The 23,257-nt window shown below is 34.8% G+C and overlaps 1 protein-coding gene and 2 pseudogenes across 1 annotated transcript; all 3 read right to left on the bottom strand.

Moving 5' to 3' along the window:
• Positions 1-3,113: 3,113 nt before the first annotated feature.
• LOC132174737 (LEAF RUST 10 DISEASE-RESISTANCE LOCUS RECEPTOR-LIKE PROTEIN KINASE-like 2.7) lies at positions 3,114-8,706 on the bottom strand (annotated as a pseudogene).
• A 5,446-nt stretch (positions 8,707-14,152) lies between these two features.
• Positions 14,153-16,249, bottom strand: LOC132172843 (LEAF RUST 10 DISEASE-RESISTANCE LOCUS RECEPTOR-LIKE PROTEIN KINASE-like 2.3 pseudogene; annotated as a pseudogene).
• A 1,274-nt stretch (positions 16,250-17,523) lies between these two features.
• LOC132172936 (LEAF RUST 10 DISEASE-RESISTANCE LOCUS RECEPTOR-LIKE PROTEIN KINASE-like 2.5) lies at positions 17,524-20,401 on the bottom strand. Its single transcript, XM_088512796.1, has 2 exons — positions 19,753-20,401; positions 17,524-18,692 (listed from the first exon to the last, which is right to left on the bottom strand). Exons 1-2 carry the CDS (start codon positions 20,399-20,401, stop codon positions 17,524-17,526), a joined length of 1,818 nt encoding a protein of 605 aa, XP_088368922.1.
• Between the last annotated feature and the right edge of the window lie 2,856 nt (positions 20,402-23,257).

Raw genomic sequence — 23,257 nt, 5'->3', positions numbered from 1 at the left:
TAAACAATGAAGATTGAAGTGACGCAGCTAAATTGGCAGCCTTTGAAACCTTAACAATAACAGGGTTTTAGGAAGAAAGAAATGTCAAAACCAGCTTTTCTACTGTTTCTAGTCCCACAACCTTTTATTTTCTTTCAATCAACTATTGTTTCACTGTTTTACTGACCCTATGTTGATAAATTGGCGCAAAAGATTAAAACTGATGTGACACGTAGTCAATATTTGTGTAATTGTGTTTTGGAAGTGTTTTTAGGGCCATGATTCAGAGCACGCGGGCGTGCTTCAACTAGGCTAAATTGTTTTTTTTAATTTTTTCAAAAAAAATAAAATAATAAAATAATAATAAAAAAGAAAAATCACGGCCGGCGTGCTTCACTGTTGAAGCACGCCGGGCGTGCTCTATATCTTTACCCTTTTAATTAATACAGAAGGTCTGCCTAGAAAAAAAAAAAAAAAAAAAATTCATAAAATTTTCTTGACTTTTTATTCATTTTACACTATTTTTCAAAGTTTAATTTTTAATTTTCCAATTTTACTGGTCCCACAACCTTGTTCTTCAATCAAAGTGTTTTCTTTATTATTTTTGTCTGCTCCCACTCGCTAGTTTTTTTTTTTTTTTTTTTTTTAAGTTGATAACATCCCCGATGATCAACCACGACATTTTGGGGAAGACCCATATTTTCTGTTGATTATCATCCCTCACATTGACCTCACCGAGTCATCATGATAATTGGTTAAGAGAAAAATATAAAAAAGTATCCCAAATTAACAGTTATTTTTTAAAGAGTTTTATAATGTTTAAATGGTGTTGAAGTAGCTCATTAAATTATCAAAGTATATAAAAAATGGCACATTTTTTTAATATTATTATAATACCAGTATTCTTTTAAAACTAAAATAAAATATAAACTAAAACTATTTAAAAAAAAAAAGAAAAAAAGAAAAAAACCAAGGTGCGAATAAATATATACAAAACAAAAAAGTTTTTTTTTTTGTTGGAATGAATAAAAGGGATAAATGTAAAATTGGTCTATGTAATTAGTTAAGACGGATCTGAATTAAGAGCGACTTGAGTGCATTTGTTGTACAAAAGTCACATTTTATGTCATAAAGGCCATCGGCAAAGACGAATTGGACGTGTTGTAGCTCTAGTGAATTAAGGCACGCGCTCAGATGCGGGAGATCGGCGCAGTTGGGGTACACCTCCACCTCCTTGTTTGTGAACTTCTGCCAATTGCAGTTCAGAGACTCACCTGGTGCGACCAGCAGAGCCACTGCTAAGATCCCCACCACCGCTCCACATGTACAACAACGCCTACCCATTGTGTTCAATGTAACAGAAAGAGATCCAATTCCAGGAATTATTTTGGTTTTGGAGGTGGAGTATATGTATATATATATATATATATAAAATAAGGATCCTCAAGGCTTCCACAGTAATCATGTAACTAATTACAGTAGCCATGCCCTTTGTTCTCTCGAAAATCACCGGATATTATCTCGTAAGTTAAAGTAGGTAGAAAGAAGTACATTTAATTATTTAATTAACAATTTAACGTTTTCATGCCAGTTGTTATGATTGTGATATTTCTGAAGAAATTTTGAGTTCGTGTAGCCGAAGTTCCAATTTACTGATGTGCTGATTTTTTTTTTTTAGGGGGGGGAGGGGGGTTTGTGTTGTTCTTGCCCATTGAGAGTTCAAAATCATAGTTTATGATAAATTAATCAATATAAACAGAAAAAATCGCATTAAGACAGCAATGCTAAGTGAAAATAAACCCTTCTATTTGAGAAAAGATTAATAATAATAATAATAAAAACCATTTACTTTTTGTTGTTACTCTTCGTGCATGGAAGAGGGGGTACATAAATGACAAAATCCCTCCTCCTTTATTGGGTACGTAATAATAAGTAAGGAAAGAAATATAGCATTTTCCATATCTATTTTATAATATAATTGAGATAATTAAATATAGTAATCAAATCAATTTCAACCCTAGAGATGAGAAATTATTCCACGTCCAGTAGCTTTTATTTGTTTCTCTACGTAGCAGAGAAAAAAAAAAAAAAGATTTAGGGCTCCAAACGTTATTTCGTCAATTAGCTAGATGTACAAGAAACAGAATACAATAGATTCCTGTGGACCTACTAAAATGCAGCACTGCCTGTTTTCTTTTGAAAGTATTATCTTTTTAAATAAAATCTATAGTCTTTAAAACTTCTTTTTTTCCCTTAATTAATTTAAATAATATAAGATTTTAATATTCAGCAATATGAACGTGTAATAAAAATTATAATATTCAAGCATTTTTTTAATTAAATTTAATTATCTAGTATTACGAACTTTCAGATCAATTTGCAAAGGGGTTACAAATTATAATGAGCTCCTATTAGTTCAACTAATTAGCTTCAAAAGTCAATTGCGTTGTTTGTCGTCTCACAAAGTAAGAAGAGTCTGGTTACTTTGAAGTGCCTCTGAGATTGTGTAATGTGTAGTGGGGCTTTCCTCTCAGTTTTAAATTATTATACAAACATAATTTATAATGGGTATGTAGTTACGTATTTACCATGACTCACAATATTATAGATTCATGAAGGAAGCTATCACGGCAGATATCATCTCATAGTTAAGGCAATCTAAAATGGTAATGTCTTTAATTATCATCTGCATCAAAAAGCTAATCATTGATGCAGTTCACAAAAGATGCTAGTTACTACTCTTAACATTAAAATTTTCTTTTAAAGAAAAGTCGCATTTGAAGGCATTATAGAATCACACTGTGTTGACACCATTGTTGAAGAATCTTCCGGTGATCGTGATGGCGAAGACAAGTAAGGCTTAGGTGGTACTTGTAAGGATTCAAGACTCCCTTCTAACATATTCACAACTTTGCTCATTGGTGGCCGGCTTAAAGGGTCAGTCTGTATACACCACAAACTTACTATTATCATCTTCCTTGCATTTTTGTAATCATCTTCATTCATAAGGCCCTGCAGTCCTAGATCTTCATTTTGTTCAAGACGCTTGTAAATCCAATGCGGAAAAAATATTTCACTGGTACGATCAATCTCAACATCTATATTCCTTTTTCCTCCAACAATTTCAAAAGCCATCATTCCGTAGCTATAAACATCTGCTTTGTGAGAGACTCCTCCAATATTTCTACAAAATACTTCCGGAGCTATATATCCTGCAGTTCCTCTCGCACCCAACATTGATATAATACTCTCTTCTCTTGTGCATATTTTTGCAAGGCCAAAATCAGAAATTTTTGGGTTGAAGTTCTCATCCAAAAGAATATTGTGAGGCTTTATATCGAAATGTAAGATCTTTGTGCTGCAACCTCTATGTAAGTACTCTAATCCTCGAGCAATGCCAATTGCAATGTTGTATAATGTCTCCCATTCCAATCGTCGAGCAGACTTTGAAGGACTTTTGTTATATATGAACTTCTCTAGAGATCCGTTGGGCATAAACTCATAGATAAGGGCTCTTTTAGAACCCTCAAAGCAGAAGCCCATAAGAGAGACAATGTTGACATGGGAGGTCCTACTAATGCTTGCAACCTCATTAATGAATTCCTCTCCATTACCTCTAGATTCTTTCAAAACCTTCACTGCCACAAGACATCCATCTTTTAACTTTCCCTTGTAGACACCACCAAAGCCCCCTTCACCTAATTTATCTATAAAGAAGTTGGTCATTTTCTTGATATCTGAATAACTGTATCTTTTAATAGTAAGAGGTCCGTGATTTCTTAGAAAGTCTTGGACAGTCTTATGGTTTAGACTTTTCTTTTTCCAAAAATAAATAATTTGATTGGATGAGAACTTTTTCTTGATCAAGCAGTAGATTAGAACCATCACAACTCCAATTCCAGCAAATAAAGTGGCTGTAATCAAAGAATAGACATTAATAAGTTATGTGGTGCATAAACGAGACTAATTAACTCAAACTACCCCTTGAGAGTGTGATCCTAAATATTTTCTTGTAGTGACACCAGAGAAGACATGAAGAAGTATTCATTGCCAGAGAAGGAGACTAGGAGGAAAACCATGAGGTATGAAAAATTGTGTATTACAGGTCTAAAATTAAAAAAATGCAACACGGAAGTTTGAATAGAACTTGAGAACAAGTTTAGAAGTCTTCCAATGGATATAATACATTCTTAGAACGATTAAAATGGAGAAAGTGGAGTCATTATGAAAACTGTTTGGAGAACCTTGTATCATTTCGAAAGATTCATAATTAGCCACACCCTCGGAAGAAATTATGTGTTGAAGATACAATAGATCACCACCGGATGGAATAATATCGACAAAGAATATGAACGTGACAACTAATATCAAGAAGAGAAATGTTACACAAACTCTTACTTTCACAGTCCAAAGTGCACATATACTCCCTGGCATAACATATGTATATATAACTTATGGATGAGACTGGAAATTCGTGAGACTGAAAAATTTTCTATTGAAGGTCACAATAGAACTTATGCATGCAAGAGAGAAGTTTGAAAAATTGACCTCTTCAGTACAAGTCTGGTGATAGTATCCTAATCATTCACTGTTTGCATGGCAGATAGAGAAGTTGCCGTTTCATGAAAATAACAAAATTAGTGCCCTAAAGCTTTGATAACTAGCCATACGCAGTGAAGGGGAAAATACTTAGATGTGATGAGTAACATAATATTACTTTAATATGGAATAATTTGAATCCCATAGGCTGTCCAATCACAAGTGAATATCAATTTTCAACAAGAAATTTGATTGAAGAGATGTCTCACCTAATCCTATCGCCAATTGCTTTGTGTGGCTCTCTGCAACAGAAGAGATCGACAAACATAAAAGATCGATGTTAGTTTAAACAAAGAGGAATGAAGTGAAGCAGCTAAATTGGCAGCCTTTGAATCCCTTAACAAGGTTAGTAAGCAAGAAATGTAAAAACCAGATCATATGTATCCGATATGGGTTTCATTGCAACAGAGTTATTACTTTTACTCATAATCTAAATTTGACACTCATCCAAATCAGCTCTATCCCTTTATAGGAGGGGATTATGGCATGGAACAGAAATAGAGCAACGCGTGTTAGGAATAAATACAACGTAAAAGGAAAAAGAAATTTGTATGCATTTTCATGAATGAATGTATATGTGTATCCCCAAACATTGTTGTTAATTCTTATGTTTATACCTTTCTCCGCACCACAATCAAGTTCCCCCTTGTCGTCGGGCTGACAATGACCTCCTCTTTGATAACAACTGTAACATGCATCAGAGACATTCGGTTTAAGGTCGAACTCAACGGCTAAAAGTCCCAACGGGCTATCATCAACTGCCACACGATCTGCGTTCGGATTCTCTGGGAACTGAATAATTGAACATCCAGAGAGAGAAGTGGGAAAACTATCGCTTGAACCATTATAGTAGAAATCATGGTCATTGCAACTAATATTTTTAAAATTTGTTGGGGCAGAAATATTGAGAGTGCGATTGCATTTAAAAAAGGTCTGGTTGGGGGAAAATTCAAAAGAGACGAACGAAGAGCTGGTAATAGTCAGATTGGTTAAGGATTCGCAATCAAAGGATGCCAACTGCTGCTCCCTAAGCCATTCGTCTCTGATACGTATGGTGGTGTTATCCGGAGAGATACTTAGAACTTCATATTGTCTTCCACGGTCCTCCAGTTGGATCATTGGAGACGCATCATCTCGACAATCTATTGTGAAAACACCGCATTCTGGGTTTGTTATACTGGCGAATGGAAAGCCAAGGGCGCCCAGATTTCCACAGGGAAAGAGTGGACATTTTTTGGTGTATCTCACTTCTGCTTCAGCGGAGAAAAGCAGCAGGAGATGTGAGAGAAGAAAGAAAACGAACAGAAAGACAGAAGCCATATATACCAGAATTCCCACTTCAGTACCGGAGAAAACAAACAACACCACCAACTTGTTGCTCTAAATTGAAATAACTTCTTTCCTTGTTTCTTCACTATATAACATTTAGTTAATCAGTTTAACACGGTAGTTGACTTGGAAAATGGATATGGAAGACTTGTAATACAAGGCTGAGATTAGAGTAAGTGATAATTGGTCTGTGCTTTCGGAAATTTCTTAATACCACAGCCGAAGATGGTACTGAGTGGAGGGATTTTCCTACCCATCTTCCTTATTGACCCGCATTACAAAGACTTAAACTCCTTGACTCTTCAAAACCTCTGTACATTCAACAAGATTATTACTCTTGATAATGACTAGAACCAGAATGAAAAAGATCTCTCCTCACCCATGTCTATCCTCTCCAATTCTCGGTTTTTTTTTTTTAATTAAAAGGTGGGAAGGGGCGACCAGTGTAGTTTCTCCCCTTGGGCGTTACCATCGGGGTTCCCACTCGCTGTGAAATGTCCGGTTTGAGCCATAACTATTGTTTGAGAAGGTGAGCCCGTCACCACAACCCCACAAAGGTGTGAGCCAGTAGAGCCCCTTCAAAGTAGCATCTGATTCACGCATCTACTACCGCAAGCGGAACATTCAATTATATTTATATTCCAGATTTTCTTTAATAGATTGACATGTAAAAAATACTTCATCTCAAGACTGAGGGATTGTATTCTGGGAGTGACCCATTGAATGTCTGTTTTCTAGGTTAATTAGGCCCATCCCTCCCGGGGATGAGTCAATTCCGAGACTCTCGTTATCTTAATATTACAGCCGAAAATGGTTATTAAAGTATTTGATTAAATAATTAAATTTATTTTTTCTTATTAACATAAGCTTTTGAAAAAAGTGATTATTTAATGTTAAAGTATAAATTAAATGATTAAATTTATTTATTCTTATTAACTTAAGCATCTAGAATAAATAGTGATTTAACATGGTATTAGAGTCAAAAGTCCTGAGATTGAATCTTGACTCCGTCAAATCACCCACTATTTAAATTAAATATTTCACAACATGCATGTGATGAAGTTTTTTTTTGGTAAGTGATAAAGAAAATTAAAGTGTTGATTAAATAATTAAATTTACCTCATCCTATCGGCATGAGCGAAATTTTCCTACCTATCTTCCCCATTGACCCACGTTAGAAATGCAAAAAGATGTCTCATCACCTATGTATTGCCTCCCTAATTATCGTGCGAACATTGAAAAAAGGTAAAGAAGATTAGACCACGGCAGTTATAATTGTATAACGAGTCTCTCTAGTAATAAAAAAAAAAAAAAAAAAAAAAAAAAAAAATTGATATATGGTCCACAAATCTTCGGAAAAGTTTGGGGCGGCGGGAAAGCCGTTTGAAGGCGAAAAGCATTTGGCATCTTTGAAAAATCTTTAAAGTGGTGGGTACCAAGTTGATTTATGGGCCTTTCTCCGTTCATGGCCTTTCTCTGCTCTGCTAGACTCCAATGGGTTGGGTAGCCATTTTACGGGCCTCTATATAAATGGTCAACACAAGCCCACCCATTGGTGAATGGGTTCTTTTCGAGATAAAGCCCAATTGAGACGGATCGATTAGAAAGGGCTTGGTTTTGGGTTAAGGTTTTTAGCCCCTGAATCCATAATCAAATTGACCCAAGCTGAAACTAACTTGACTTGCCCGCGCATGCCATCCTTGTGCACATTCTCCTTTTATGTCATTTGAGATTGTATCACTCTTGTAACTCATTATAGGTTTATTTATTTTCTCTAAGCGAAACAATGGATGATTAATTAATTAATTAATTAATTATAGTAAAATCTTTCTACTCTCATCATCACCGGCGTACTTAAGACTTAAGTGGAATCAACTTAATTAGGAAGGAGGGTTTTATCGACGTCGTCCACTTCATAAACAAGTGGACATGCTAAGCCCAGCAAATTTTGAATGAAAATTTCGAAGACTGAGAAACAGAAAAAAGTATCGAGAGAGAAAACTGACCAGGAATTTGACAGCGCTCATAATCAGGTCCATCGGCGCAGAAGCACTGGAAACGGTAGTTCCGGTTGTTGTCGAACGTGGTCCCACAAAACCCTCCACTACGCACGCAAATGCTGCAGTTGTTGGCCTTCCATTTCAGCCAAAACCCATTTTTCAGGGCCCCTCTAATCCCAACGTGATTCTCACCCCCATAAGCAGCTTCAACCGGTGCTACCACCCGAGTTTTGCACTCGTTTGACACGTTTGCCAGCTTCGGGTCGCCTTGAGACAGGGCCAGAACCTTTTCCCCAAGACAACCGGTATAAGAATGTAAATCACTGGGAAGCGACGAAGAGTTATTGCTGCAATTATAAAGCAGAACTAGATTCCTTTGTTTTGGCGCTAGCTCAAATCGGATATTAGGAAGGGATGTGTTTTTTGTTAAAGGAATGCAATCGGTGTTTGAATTAGAAAAGTCGGGGTTTGAGACGCGAATGGTCTGGTTTTGGTAGAAAATTTGGCGGATGGTGTAGTTGATATCGGCTGTGGTGATAGTGGGTTGGCCATTGCTTTTGCAAGAGATCGGGAATCCAGGGAGACCACAAGAGTAGTTTTGCTGCAGGGTACCTTGGATGAAGAAGGGGAATGTTATGTTTTGGCCATCACCACAGTTTTGGGGAAAACTGCACCTCAGGAACTGTGGGTCCACAGCACAGGATTTTCTAACTAGAAAGGAAAAGAAGAGGATGCACATGAGGCTTATCATTGGAGAAATGGGTGATACAAAGGTGCCCACGAACCTTGCCTCTTTCATTTCTGGATCTTCGAACTGTACGTGGAGGGGCATAAAGAAGAGAATCATAAGGTAATACTACGGAAATCAAAATGGTGGAGTTAGAGGACGCAGTTGACTCAGTGACTGGAATCTTGTGGCTCTGACAAGTTCCAATGGCATTCAGTGTCTATCCCATGGGCCATGGCTGTTGAAATTTCAAAGCTGCTGATGTGGGGGATTTTCAATCCATCTTCTAACCCATAATTAACCCGTAGCCTTCATGTTAAACCACTCAACGAGTCAATCACCACGGACCACGGTACTTCCAACAAGTCTTTTACTTCATTTCAGCACTTTGTATCTTTCGTGGCTTGAAGGTTTCCATGTATTCAGAATTTAGTTTTCTTTACTTTGCGTTGTCTATCATAGTACGTAGTAATTCTAGATCTCCACACCTACCAAATATTGCTAAGACAAATGCGTTGAATACCACCCTACTCGGATTTAAGTAGCGGCCCCCACATCAACTAACTTGAGTCACACACTTTAAAGTCTCAACAAGCACGCAATATTTTAAGCCAATGTGACGTAGGGCCTGTTTAAGATTGTATTTGAAGGTCTTAAAAGTTTAAAAGTATATTTAACACTTAAAAAATTTGTTTAATGAAAAAGTATTTATTTGGTAAAAAAATTAAAAGCGCTTTAAAATATCTAAAAAGCCTAAAAATAGTCTAAACGTATTTTTGGGCTTTTGACTTAAAAGCTTTATTTCTCAACCATAATCCCAAACAAACTCTTACACTACGCATTCGAAAAAAATGAAAAATTAGTCTATATGATTATATCAATTTATTAAGATAAGCTCTTTGTACTATAAACATGTTATGAAAACTTCTTATCTTAGTATTCTAGTTCTGCACCTGAAAATAACAAATAGGTTTCTCCACCTAATTTTGTCTATTTTTTTTTTTTTTACATAAACCATTAAATACCATGTTACTGTTAGTACCACTCAAATTATGACACCATAATAAAAACATGAGATGAATGCATTTTTGGTTCTTTGGTTTGAGATTTTGACAAATGACTCCCTAAGTTTTAAAAAGTGATTCATGCATCACTCATTAGGGCAAGTGGAAAAAAAGTTGATTCATACCATTAAAATAGTTAACAAAATCCATTAATGTATTACATCAGCATTAATCATAGTGTGATATGTGTCACTTACAATACAAAAAAAATATATTTAAAAATATAAAATATAAAAGGAATCCTAAATTCTCTCTTTTTAAAAATAATCGAATTTAAACTCACAAACATCTGCTTCATCTTTTGCCTTTCGGCTAGACTGTAATGAGCCTGAACACGATTCTCTAAGAGCATTCTCAATGGAGGAGCTAAATGGTACTTTTATCTAAAATAGCTAATCAGATTTGTAAAAAAACCCCCACATTGGATTAGCCAAAAAAATGCAAAATGAATATTTGATTGGATTAGCAAAAAAAAAAAAAAAAAAAAAAGGCTATATGTAGCAGCACTTTTTAAGGGAGTCATTTTATTTTTTATTGTTTCTCTCACATGTTTTTTTTTTTTTTTTTTTTTTTTTTTTTTTTCCACTTTTCAAGGTATTATTATGAGAATATTCTTTCACAATTTTTAATAAAAAGATATTTCATAAATATCATTGACATTACTATGAGAATATGGTTTTCATACTTAATGTTGGCAAATACGACATTTGAAAAATAAAACCGTCGAAAATATAATTATTATAAAATACAACCGTTTCAAAAATATTATAGTTACAAAAATGATTATTTGAACAATAATAAACATTGAAAAATTATTGTGTTAAATGAATTACTATTGAAAAAATAAAGAGTGGAATACGAATTTTAGAAAAGAAATAAAGATAGAATCAATAGAGTAAAAAAATAATATTTAAATGATATAGATAAAAATAGAGCTAATTGGATATAGGAGGCCTTTAAAAATTCATTAGCTAAACTCGATAAAGTGAGTTTTGATGAGCTATTTTGCATAAAAATTTGACTTTTTCATTGGGAATGCTCTAAGCTTCGGGCCTATTTCTCCTAATATTATCATGAGCAAAAGAATTGTGGTTATCTGAAACAGCAGCTTATACATCATCTCTAGATAGCAATTGTTCTCTTCAAATAGTAAATACTCCAATTGCCAACACTACCAAGTTACTCACTGTTAAAGTAATGGCTAAGTGATTAAATTCACCTCTTTCTATCAGCTTAAGCTTTTGGAATATATAAGTGGTAATTTAACATGATATTAGAGCCAAAAAGTCCTGGGATCGAACCTTGACTCCGTCAAATCACTCCTCATTTAAATTAAATATTCTACATGTTGGACATCACATATTAAAAGGGAGTTTGAGCTCATACGTGAGAAAGAGTGTTAAAGTAATGGTTAAATCATTAAATTGACCTCATCCTATCAGCTAAGCTTTTGGGATAACTAGTAATTTAATACTTACTCCAATACCTTCTCTCCCCTTTCCTCCCACCCCCTTAAAAAAGGGTACAGAAGAAAAGCGAAAAAGAAAAAAATTTATTAAATAACATTATTCATTATATAAATTACATTTTTATCTAACAATTATCATATAAAGGTGATGGGACAGTCCCAACTACTCCAGGGACTAATCCTTGGACTTTTGTTTTTTTAACAAGTACTAATTTACGAATTGAGTCTATTTCGTTAATATTATAAAATAAAAATATAATTTTTAACATTATTGAAAAGAACAAATATACGATAAAAAGGAAAATAATATGTAAGGAAGATTCGCCCCATTAATGATTCGTCAGACCATAGCACCGCAGTTTTTTAAAAAAATACATTAACTGCATCCTCTAAAGCCAATTAGATTAGAATTGTAGTATGAGACTTGTGTCGGATTTTGGCACTGCACAATATTTAGTACAAGAGGCCAATGCATTTAACTATGGGATGGCCGATTTGTTTCAACTAATTTTTTTGTTCTATTAGTATTTAACTATAATGTTGTCTCCTATCAATTAACTTCTAATTCAAACACTGACCATGTCTGGTTCTAGAATCTGTACCAGTATTGATCATTCAACGTAGGAATGGACATTCTGTTATTTGAATTAGTGCAATGCTAATTTTTTCTAATTGGTACTTGCATCACAAACTTGTTGGCAGCACCAAGTGTGAGAGCAAATAAAGAAGAAATAAGGAAACAGGGGCCATCCTAAATCAGAGACTAGTAAGACTGAAACAATGAAGATCTCTCATCTCTAAAATACTTCGTTTTCTCCCGCTACGCTTGTTGACTTGGAAAATATGCTCAAAAGACTTGCGGAAACAATGAGGAAGTACGCCTTCTTTGAATTGGTCAGCCAAAGGACTCCAAAGAGGGAGTTTCATCCACACCTTCCCGGATAGTCCAAGAAAGACTTCTATGAGTCTTCTCTCTCCTACTTGCAATAAAGACTACTGGGTGGAAGTTTGCAGCTTGCTTGAAACGTTAAGATAATGGTAGAAGATGCATTAGAAACGCTCATCCCCACCCAGTAGTGGTGGAGCCCTGGATTTCTCCATCGTGAGGGCCCCGGTATTTATTTATTTATTTTTAAATGTTTAGCATTATTATTTAAGATTAATTCCTTGTTTCAGGGCCTAGTTAGTTTTGGCTAATTAATAAATGGGTTGATAAAAGTAGTGCGATTAAAGGAACTTTGCATGAAGAAAACCCAACAGAGATGAGTAAGTGCTTGAAATTGAAGGCTGCAGAAGCTTAGAGGGCGCCCGGGTCTTGGATTTAAACTATTGATAGATCTCTTATAACGGTAACTTCAACAGGTGACGTAGCTAGTCACCTGGTTGATTAGCTCCTGAACAGATAACATAGCTATCAGCTTCATTATCGATATCATACGTACCAAAATATCATTAGTCCACGATGCATAATCTTTAAAAAGTTAAGAAGTCATAGAAAAAAAGAAGGAAAAATTACAGTTTACCTCCTTAAAGTTGACGGTGTTTTTTAATTCGAACACCAGAATTTTAATTTTTGCAATCTACCCCCATAAAGTTCTAATTTTTTTCAATTCGACCAATAATATTTCAAAATTCCCATATTGCCCACAAAAAAAAAAAAAAAAAACAAAGATGCCCACAAAAGGAAGCCCAAGTTGCCCACCAAAAGTGGCCGAAGATGCCCCTCTTATGCGGACATGTCAAAAAAAAAAAAAAAAAAGGCCAAAGATGCTCACAAAAGAAGCCAAAGATCCCACAAAAAGAGGCCTAAGTTGCCCATTTTCTCTCTCTTGGCCCTTTGTTGGCCCACTTTCTTTTCTTCTGGGCCCTTTGTTGGCCCATTATTTGGCATCTGTAGTATTGTTTCAAACTCATGCTCATTTCAGCCCATAGTTGGCTTGTTGGCCCATCGTTGGCCTTATGTATTTTGGCCTTTGTTATATTGTTTAAAACCTAGTCCCGGCCTTTGTGGTATTGTTTCAAACCCATGCCCATTTCAGCACATTGTTAGATTTCATATTTGGCCATTGGCCCATTATTTGTAATTTGGCATTTATGGTACTGCCATGCCCATTTTAGCCCATAGTTGGCTTTCATACAAGGCTCATAGTTGGCTCATTCCGGCCAAAAGTTGCTGATGTTCAAAAGCCACCAATGATCTTGGCTTCCGTCACCAATCAAGAAGCAAACTCAAGATTTCACGAGTCTCCACCTTGAGTTTGAATGAGAGTGTTAGAGAAGAGTAATGCAAGACGTCTCACATTGCTCATATATGGGAGTCCCTCTCCCCTTGTTTCCTATATAAGTGGGCCGGGGTTTGTCCCACATTGTTAAAATACAAGGAGCTCTTCTTCTTTGGCCTCTATATAATGAGGTCCTTTATGTATAATATATTCACTCAATAAATGCAAGATGTAGCCTATAGGACTTTAGTGTGTAGATATAGGTATATTACCGAACCACCTTAAATCTTGTGTCTCTTTATTATTATTTCTGCATTATGATTTCTTTCTGTATGCACCATCTTAGTGTTGGATTAATGTCTGATTCTGGCAGCAGGGACAGGAATGCAGAAACAATCAAATCAAGGTAGAAATTTGGCAACGCCCGTATGAATTTGTTTATCTCCTTTTTTGGCCAAAAATCAAAAGAAAAAAAAATTGCTCTGTTCCGAGTAAGGTCTTCATAGAAACTTCTATTTCCTGTGCAATCTTTTCAGCTAATAGTGCAGCAAGTCTTGAGGCTTTACATATAATTTCTTCAGACTCGGTAGTGAGCTCCAAATAGCTCAACTATGCTTTAGTATGGGCACTTACATAAACACTCAATTGAAAATCGATGGAACTCACAACATTATAAATTCCTGTGCATCCACAAGCTAATAATTGATGCAATTTACAAAAGATGCTACTTACACTAAAATTTCCATTTAAACAAAAGATGCATTTTAGGGCATTACGGAATCATACTGCAGTGAACTCATTGTTGTCGAAGAATCTTCTGGTGATCTTGATGGCGAAGACAGGAAAGGCTTGGGTGGTACTTTCAAGGATTCAAGAGTCCCTTCTAACATATTCACAACCCTACTCATTGATAACCGATTTGAAAGGTCAGTTTGTATGCACCATAAACTCACTATTATCATTTTCCTTGCACTTTCACGATCCTCTTCATTCATAAAGTCCTGCAGTCCTAGATCATCTTGTTCAAGACGATTATAAATCCAATGCGGAAAAAATATTTCACTGGTATGATCATTCTCGACATATATATTCTTTCTTCCCCCAACCATTTCTAAAACCATCATTCCATAGCTATAAACTTCTGATTTGTGAGAGACATCTCCAAAATTTCTACAAAATACTTCTGGAGCTATATATCCTGCTGTCCCCCTCGCACCCAACATTGATATGATGCTTACTTCTCTACGGCATATTTTTGCAAGGCCAAAATCAGAAATCTTTGGGAAGAAGTTTTCATCCAAAAGAATTTTGTGAGGCTTTATGTCAAAATGCACGATTCGTGTGTTGCAATCCCTATGTAAGTATTCTAATCCTCGAGCAATGCCAAGTGCAATCTTGTATAATGTCTCTCATTCCAATGGTCGCTCATCCTGGGAGGAACTTTTTTTATATATGAACTTCTCGAGAGATCCATTAGGCAAAAACTCATAGATGAAAGCTCTTTTAGAACCCTCTAAGCAAAAGCACATAAGAGAGACAATGTTGACATGGGAGGTCCTACTAATGCTTGCAACCTCGCTCTTTAATGAATTCCTCTCCATTACCCCTTGATTCTTTCAAGACCTTCATTGCCACAAGACATTCATTTTTTAATTTCCCCTTCTAGACACCACCATAGCCCCCTTCGCCTAATTTATCTCTAAAGAGGTTAGTCATTTTCTTGATATTTGAATAACGGTATTTGCTAATAGCAATAGGCCCATGGTTCTTAAGAAAGACCTCGGCAGTCTGATGGTTTAGACTTTCTTTCTTCAAAAAATTAATAATTTTATTGGATGAGAACTTTCTCTTGAAGCAGTAGATTATAACCAGCACAACTCCAATTCCAGCAGAAATAATGCCTGGAATCAAAGAGTAGAAATTACGAAATTATGCGGTGCATAAAGCAAAGTAACTTGAACTACCAATTAATTAAGAGTGTCCTTAACCTTGTTAAGTTTGCATTTTCTTTACATGAAGTAATACCCCCAAAGATTTGATAATTAGCGATACCCTTTGAAAGGAGTGAAAAAGGAGTTGCAATTTATGTGTTGTAGATACAATACATTACCCGAGATGCAATAATTTGAGTTATGTCAGCTGACCAATTAGCGAACATTTGAATACTAATATCAACAAGAAATTTGATTGAAGTGGTATCTCACCTATTCCTATCGCCAGATTCTTTTTGTCACTCTCTGCATCTGAAGATAGAAACATAAAAGATGTCACTTAAACAATGAAGATTGAAGTGAGGCAGCTAAATTGGCAGCCTTTGAAACTTTGACAGGGTTAGCAAGAAAGAAATATCAAAACCTTAGCGAAGTTTGTAGAGTTTTAGTTGAGTGCCTTGAGGCTATTTGTTCTTCTAACTTCTTAAATCCATTTGATCAAAACCCTGTAATTCTTGTTAAAATGTTAACTAATTAATTAAATTATTTTATTTTATTAACTTAAAATTTTTAGATAAATAATGATTTAATATGAAATTTAGGTAAATGTATTGAGTTTGAATCTTGTCTTCATCATTTAGTTTTCATTTAATTAAATATTCTACTTGATCCAGACATAAGTGTTAAAATATTACATGAGTGAAAGTATTAAAATATTAACTAAATCATCTACATAATTTATCATGGAATCTTAAAATATAGATTAAATGTTTAAATTTATTTTAACTAAATATTTTGTATGTTGGGTCTCACTTATTAAGAGTGAGTTTAAGTCCACACATAAATATATCATTATATTCCTTCCAATCCACTTAAACTTGTGGAACAAGTAGTGATTTAACATAAAACAATGGCCATTGCAACTTCACTAATAATTGGTTTCTAACCTATCATTCCATGAACAAGTAGACATTCTCGACATGTCAAAAAAATAAAAATTAAATTGAAGTTGAAAGAAAGAAGTACATTTAATTATGGTAAAATGCCAAGAGAAGAAGACTTCCAATTCTGTTTGTTTTTTTTTTTTTTGGGGGGGGGGGGGGGGGGGGAAAGGTAGTTTATGATAAATTAATCAATATAAACAGAAGAAATCGCATCAAGACAGCAATGCTAAGTAAATAAACCCTTCTATTTGAGAAAAGATTAATAATAATAATAAAAACCATTTACTTTTAGTTGTTACTCTTCGTGCATGGAAGAGGGAGGGGGTACATAAATGACAAAATCCCTCCTCCTTTATTGGGTACGTTAGCCCAATCTTCTTTTCTCAACACATGCCCTTCTTTTATTATGACACATCATTTGATAAGTAATGTTATAGAAAAAATTTAAGAAATATAGCATTTTCCATATCTATTTTATAATATATTTGAGATAATTAAATATAGTAATCAAATCAATTTCAACCCTAAAGATGAGAAATTATTCCACGTCCAGTAGCTTTTATTTGTTTCTTTACGTAGCAGAAAAAAAAAAAAAAAAAATTAAGATTTAGGGCTCCAAACGTTATTTCGTCAATTAAGTAGTTGTACAAGAAACAAGAATACAATAGATTCCTGTATGAGCGCCTGTTTTCTTTTGAAAGTAATATCTTTTTAACTAAAATCTAGTCTTTAAAACTTCTTTTTTTTTTTTTTCCCTTAATTCATTTAAATAATATAAGATTTTAATATTCAGTAATATGTACTTGTAATAAAAATTATAATATTCAAGTATTTTTTAATTAAATTTAATTATCTAGTATTACGAACTTTCAGATCGATCAATTTGCGAAATGGTTACAAATTATAATAAGCTTCTATTAGTTCAACTAATTAGCTTCAAATTAAAGTCAATTGCGGTGCTTGTCTCACCAAGTAAGAAGAGTCTGGTTACTTTGAAGTGCCTCTGAGATTGTGTAGTGGGCCTTTCCTCTTAGTTTTAGATTATTATACAAACATAATTTATAATGGGTATGTAATTACCAATTTACCATGACTTACAATATTATAAATTCATGGAGGAAGCTATCACGGCAGATATCATCTCATAGTTAAGGCAATCTCAAATGGTAATGTCTTTAATTATCATTTGTATCAAAAAGCTAATCATTGATGCACTTTACAAAAGATGCTAGTTACTACTCTTAACATTAAAATTTCCTTTTAAAGAAAAGATGCATTTGAAGGCATTATAGAATCACACTGTGTTGACACCATTGTTGAAGAATCTTCCGGTGATCGTGATGGTGAAGACAAGTAAGGTTTGGGTGGTACTTGTAAGGATTCAAGACTCCCTTCTAACATATTCACAACTGTGCTCATTGGTGGCCGGGTTAAAGGGTCAGTTTGTATGCACCACAAACTGACTATTATCATCTTCCTTGCACTTTTGTAATCCTCTTCATTCATAAGGCCCTGTAGTCCTATATCTTCATTTTGTTCAAGACGCTTGTAAATCCAATGTGGAAAAAATATTTCACTCATACGATCAATTTCGACATCTATATTCCTTCTTCCTCCAACAATTTCAAAAACTATCATTCCGTAGCTATAAACATCTGCCTTGTGAGAGACTCCTCCAATATTTCTACAAAATACTTCTAGAGCTATATATCCTGCAGTTCCTCTCGCACCCAACATTGATATAATACTCTCTTCTCTTGTGCATATTTTTGCAAGGCCAAAATCCGAAATTTTTGGGCTGAAGTTCTCATCCAAAAGAATATTGTGAGGCTTTATATCGAAATGTAAGATCCTTGTGCTGCAACCTCTATGTAAGTACTCTAATCCTCGAGCAATGCCAATTGCAATATTGTATAATGTCTCCCATTCCAATCGACGATCAGACTTTGAAGGATTTTTGTTATATAAGAACTTCTCTAGAGATCCGTTGGGCATAAACTCATAGATGAGGGCTCTAAAAGAGCCCTCAAAGCAAAAGCCCATAAGAGAGACAATGTTGACATGAGAGGTCCTACTAATGCTTGCAACCTCGTTAATGAATTCCTCTCCATTACCTCTAGATTCCTTCAAAACCTTCACAGCCACAAGACATCCATCTTTTAATTTTCCTTTGTAGACACCACCAAAGCCTCCTTCCCCTAATTTGTCTCTAAAGAAGTTGGTCATTTTCTTAATATCTGAATAACTGTATCTTTTAATAGTAAGAGGTCCGTGATTTCTTAGAAAGTCTTGGATAGTCTTATGGTTTAGACTTTTCTTTTTCCAAAAATAAATAATTTGATTGGATGAGCACTTTCTCTTGATCAAGCAGTAGATTAGAACCATCACAACTCCAATTCCAGCAAATAAAGTGGCTGTAATCAAAGAATAGACATTAATAAGTTATGTGGTGCATAAACGAGACTAATTAACTCAAACTACCCCTTGAGAGTGTGATCCCAAATATTTTCTTGTAGTGACACCAGAGAAGACATGAAGAAGTATTGATTGCCAGAGAAGGAGACTAGGAGGAAAATCATGAGGTATGAAAAATTGTGTATTACAGGTCTAAAATTAAAAAAATGCAACACGGAAGTTTGAATAGAACTTGAGAACAAGTTTAGAAGTCTTCCAATGGATATAATACATCCTTAGAACGATTAAAATGGAGAAAGTGGAGTCATTACGAAAACTGTTTGGAGAACCTTAGATCATTTCGAAAGATTTCATAATTAACCACACCCTCGGAAGAAATTATGTGTTGAAGATACAATAGATCACCACCAGATGGAATAATATCGACAAAGAATATGAACGTGACAACTAATATCAACAAGAAGAGAAATGTTACACAAACTCTCACTTTCACAGTTCAAAGTGCATATATATTCCATGGCATAACATATTTCATTACCAATAAATTTTGGATGCATGTATCATTATTGAATTTTGAATCTAATGGTAATTTCATTGTCACGTTAAGGAGAGTACTTAACAGAGTGAGAGTGAGAGTGATAGTGTGTATAACATTTTTCCAACAAAAAAATTTGATCGAAAAGGTATCTCACCTAATCCTATCGCCAGTTGCTTTGTGTGATTCTCTGCAACAGAAGAGACAAACATAAAGATCGATGATGGTTTAAACAATGAGGATTGAAGTGATGCAGCTAAATTGGCAGCCTTTGAATCCCTAACAGGGTTAGTAAGAGAGAAATGGGTTTCATTGCAACAGAGTTAATTATTACTATTACTCATAATCTAAAATTGAGACTCATCCAAATCAGCTAAAGCTATCGCTTTATAGGAGTGGATTATGCCATGGAACAGACATACTAGCAGCACATGTATTAGGAATAAATAAAACGTAAAAAGAAAAAGAAAAAGAAATTTGTATGCATTTTCATGATTAATGTATCCCCAAATATTACTGTGTTATTCCTATTTTTATACCTTTCTTTGCAACATCACAATGAAGCTCGTTGGGCTTACATTTTTCAGTGACATTCACTCGGAGGTCGAACTCAGCTGTTATAAGTGCAAACAGGGTATCATCAACTGGATTCGGATTCTTTGGGAGCTGAATAATTGAACATCTAGAAAGAGAACTGGGAACACCAACGCTTGAATCATTATAGAAGATATTATACTCATCACTGCAACTCTCTGTTTTAAAATTTGGAGGGGGATGAATATAGGGATCGCTTTTTTTGCATTTAAAAAAGGTCAGAATGGGTGTGGCGATTTCAAAAGAGATGAGCGAAGAATTGGGAAAACTCAAATTGGTTAAGGATTCGCATCTACGATCCCGAAGCTCTTTGTCAAACAAACGTATGGTGGAGTTATTCGGAAAGGTGCCTAGAAATTCATATGGTCTTCCACCGTCCTTCAGCTTGATCATTGGATACGGACCCTGACAGTCTACTATGTTAACACCGCATTCTGGGTTTGACATATTGGTGAATGGAAAGCCAGTCACGTTCAGATATCCACAGTGAAACTCTGGACATCTTTGGGCGAATCCCCCTTCTTCTTCTTGAGCCGAAAGAAGCAGCACGAAGTGTGAGAGAACAAAGAAAACGAACAGAAAGACAGAAGCCATCCCGAAAATCTCAATTCAGTACCGGAGAAAACAAAGAACACCACCAACAACTTGTTGCTCTAAATTGAAATAACGTCTTTCCTTGTTTCTTCACTATATAACATTTAGTTAATCAGTTTAACACGGTAGTTGACTTGGGAATTGGATAGAGAAGACTTGTAATTAATACAAGGCTGAGATTATAGCAAGTGATAATTGGTCTGTGCTTTCGGAAAATTATTAATTTTGATTAAATAATTAAATTTATTTATTTTATTAATTTAAACTTTATAAAAAAGTGATAATTTAACCATGTAATGTTACTTACGAGAGATTTTCCTACCCATCTTCCCCATTGACCCGCATTAGAAACGAAAAAGATGTCTCATCACCATGTATTTGCCTCTCTAATTCTCGTGTAGAAGGAAAGCAGAAATCTGTGGAAAAGTTTGGGGCGGCGTGGAAAGGAAAGCAGAAAGCCGTGGCGTCTTTGAAAAATCTTTAACGTGGTGGGTACCAAGTTAATTTACGTTAATCACACTATAAATTAAGCTTTTCAGCAGCCAGTAGGAGATGGCCGGGTAAAAGAGAAATTATTGACAAGACAAGGGAAGATGTTTCATTGCGTTTCTCCGTTCTGCTAGACTCCATTGGATTTGAATCAAAAGGGAAAGGAAGATTCAAGGAATTATCATGGGTTGGGTAGCATTTTACGGGCCTCTATATAAATGGTCAACACAAGCCCACTCATTTGTGAATGGGTTCTTTTTAGAGGTAAAGCCCAATTGAGACGGATCGATTAGAAAGGGCTTGGTTTTGGGTTAAGGTTTTTAGCCCCTGAACCCAGATTGACCCAAGCTTAACTTAACTTGACTTGCCCGCACGTGCCATCCTTGACCACATTTTCATTTTCTGTCATTTGAGATTGTATCACACTATATGCATCTCACAAACTTCAAAGAAACTTTTTGATTTAGAAATAATTTAATAATAAAAAAAAAGGATTGAAAGTTATTGGACTTAAAATCAGGTTTCCTAAAAATCCTATTTATAACTTTACTCCTATTAGACTGTTGTAGGAGCTAAAGCAATAAAAATAAATAAAAAAGAGCTTATAGCAAAGCGACTCTAACAACCTTACTGTCATGGCGGATGGAGATCCGATGGTAATTTGAGTGCAATACATCTAATGTGGAATATTTATTTTAAATGAATGAGGCCGCCCGCATCATTAAAAACTTAAATTCTTCTTTCTTTCCAACTGCTGTTGACCTATTCTCACCAAGCTAATTATCGCATCACTACTACCAATCTCTCACTACTAGAGTTGGCTGACCACCCCTTTTGACTATTTTGAAAATAGTCAAATCACCCATTGGTCATATGAGTGATAAAGTCACCCATAATCACTCCCAACTAGCCTTTGGGGACGAGCTTGGAGTCATATGGTCTTCCACCTTCCTTGAGTTGGATTGTCGAATTATGTTCTCGACAATCTACCGTGTAAACACCGCATTCTGGGTTTTATTTTTGCAAGGGTAAGATTAGACATTATTTTTGTTTGAATGATGGTGCGGCATCAACCTTCAGGCATGGTAGTGCATGGAAAAAGGACAAATACAAGAGTAGGTCCTATTGAAACAAAATAACTTGAGTGAAGTTTCATCCACAATAAAACTATAGAAAGAGTCGAATATCATATATTTGTAGGGGGATGGAAATCTTAATCCTAATATTAAAAAGAAGCAAAAGTTCACGTATTCCTCTCAAAGTACTACAATAAAATTGATAATGTTCTCCTAAGTTCAGCAAAATGACAAAAATGACCTTAAAATTTTTTTTAATAAGACAAAAATACTCAAATAAATTCGAAAAAAAAAAAAAAAAATCTTTAAGGAAAAAAGGAAATTTTTTTTAAAATTTTTTGCACCTTGGTTTTTAAATTTTTTTTTTATTAATGGTATTTTCGTCATTGGAGTACATTGTCAATTTTATGGTATTTTTGTGGGGACATTGTCAATTGAGTGGTAGTTTAAAGGGTGTATGTGGACTTTCCTCTAAAAAGAATTATAGAGAGCCGCAAATAAATGAAAATTCAAAATATTTAGGGTACAATAGTTTTTACTACAAATTTATTACAAACTAGCACGGTAGTCCATGTAATACTTACCACGGCAGTCACAATTAAATAAGTGTTGCTAGGTGTATTACAACTTTTACTATAAATGCCTTACAAACTTGATGTTGATGAAATGATCAAGAATTTTTCCTTGCGACATCAGGTTTGTGAGGGAATTTATTATGCATGCACTTGTAAGGTTCATGTCTTATATTGAGAAAATATAAAGAATAAGAGTGGTTAATATACTTAAGTGGATACAAGCCCATTAACTTAGACTTTTGGGCTAGAAGTGGTGTCCTAACAAGTTTGTATACAATTTTCTCCCCTACAAGTTTGTATACAAATTGTAGTATCCAAACATTTTTGTAATCAAATTTAATTGTTTAATAATGTGAATAGCCATGTCAATTTGTAAGATAGATATAGTAAAAATTAATACTAATAGAGCAGCAAGTGTTCAGAATTTGCCAATAATTACTAGAGACTCCGTAATGAGCTCCTAGTAGTTCAACTAAGCTTCAAAAGTCACTAGTGCCTCAGAGATTTTGTAGTGGGGAAGTTTTAAATGGTTATACAAATATAATTTAGAATGGTCGTGGTCACGTAAAGATTCAAAGCATTATAGATTCATGATGGAAACCATCATGGCAGATGTCGTCCCATAGTTTAGGCAATCAAATGTGTTAAAGTCTTTAACTGTAATACACATCCACGCGCTAATCATTGATGCAATTCACAAATGATGCTTAACATTA

The sequence above is a fragment of the Corylus avellana genome, chromosome 2 (genome assembly GCF_965113065.1).
Source record: "Corylus avellana chromosome 2, dhCorAvel1.hap1.2, whole genome shotgun sequence".
Taxonomy (NCBI): Eukaryota; Viridiplantae; Streptophyta; class Magnoliopsida; order Fagales; family Betulaceae; genus Corylus; species Corylus avellana.
This window is presented reverse-complemented; position numbering and strand designations above follow the sequence as displayed.

What these genes read in the sequence shown, in the direction of transcription:
- LOC132172936 (XM_088512796.1), bottom strand. Translation starts at nt 20,401, where the DNA reads ATGGCTTCTGTCTTTCTGTTCGTTTTCTTTGTTCTCTCACACTTCGTG. An exon ending in TTGTGATGTTGCAAAGAAAG is followed by an intron (nt 18,693 to 19,752) that starts GTATAAAAATAG and finishes TTATTAATGTCT; the next exon opens with ATTCTTTGATTACAGCCACT.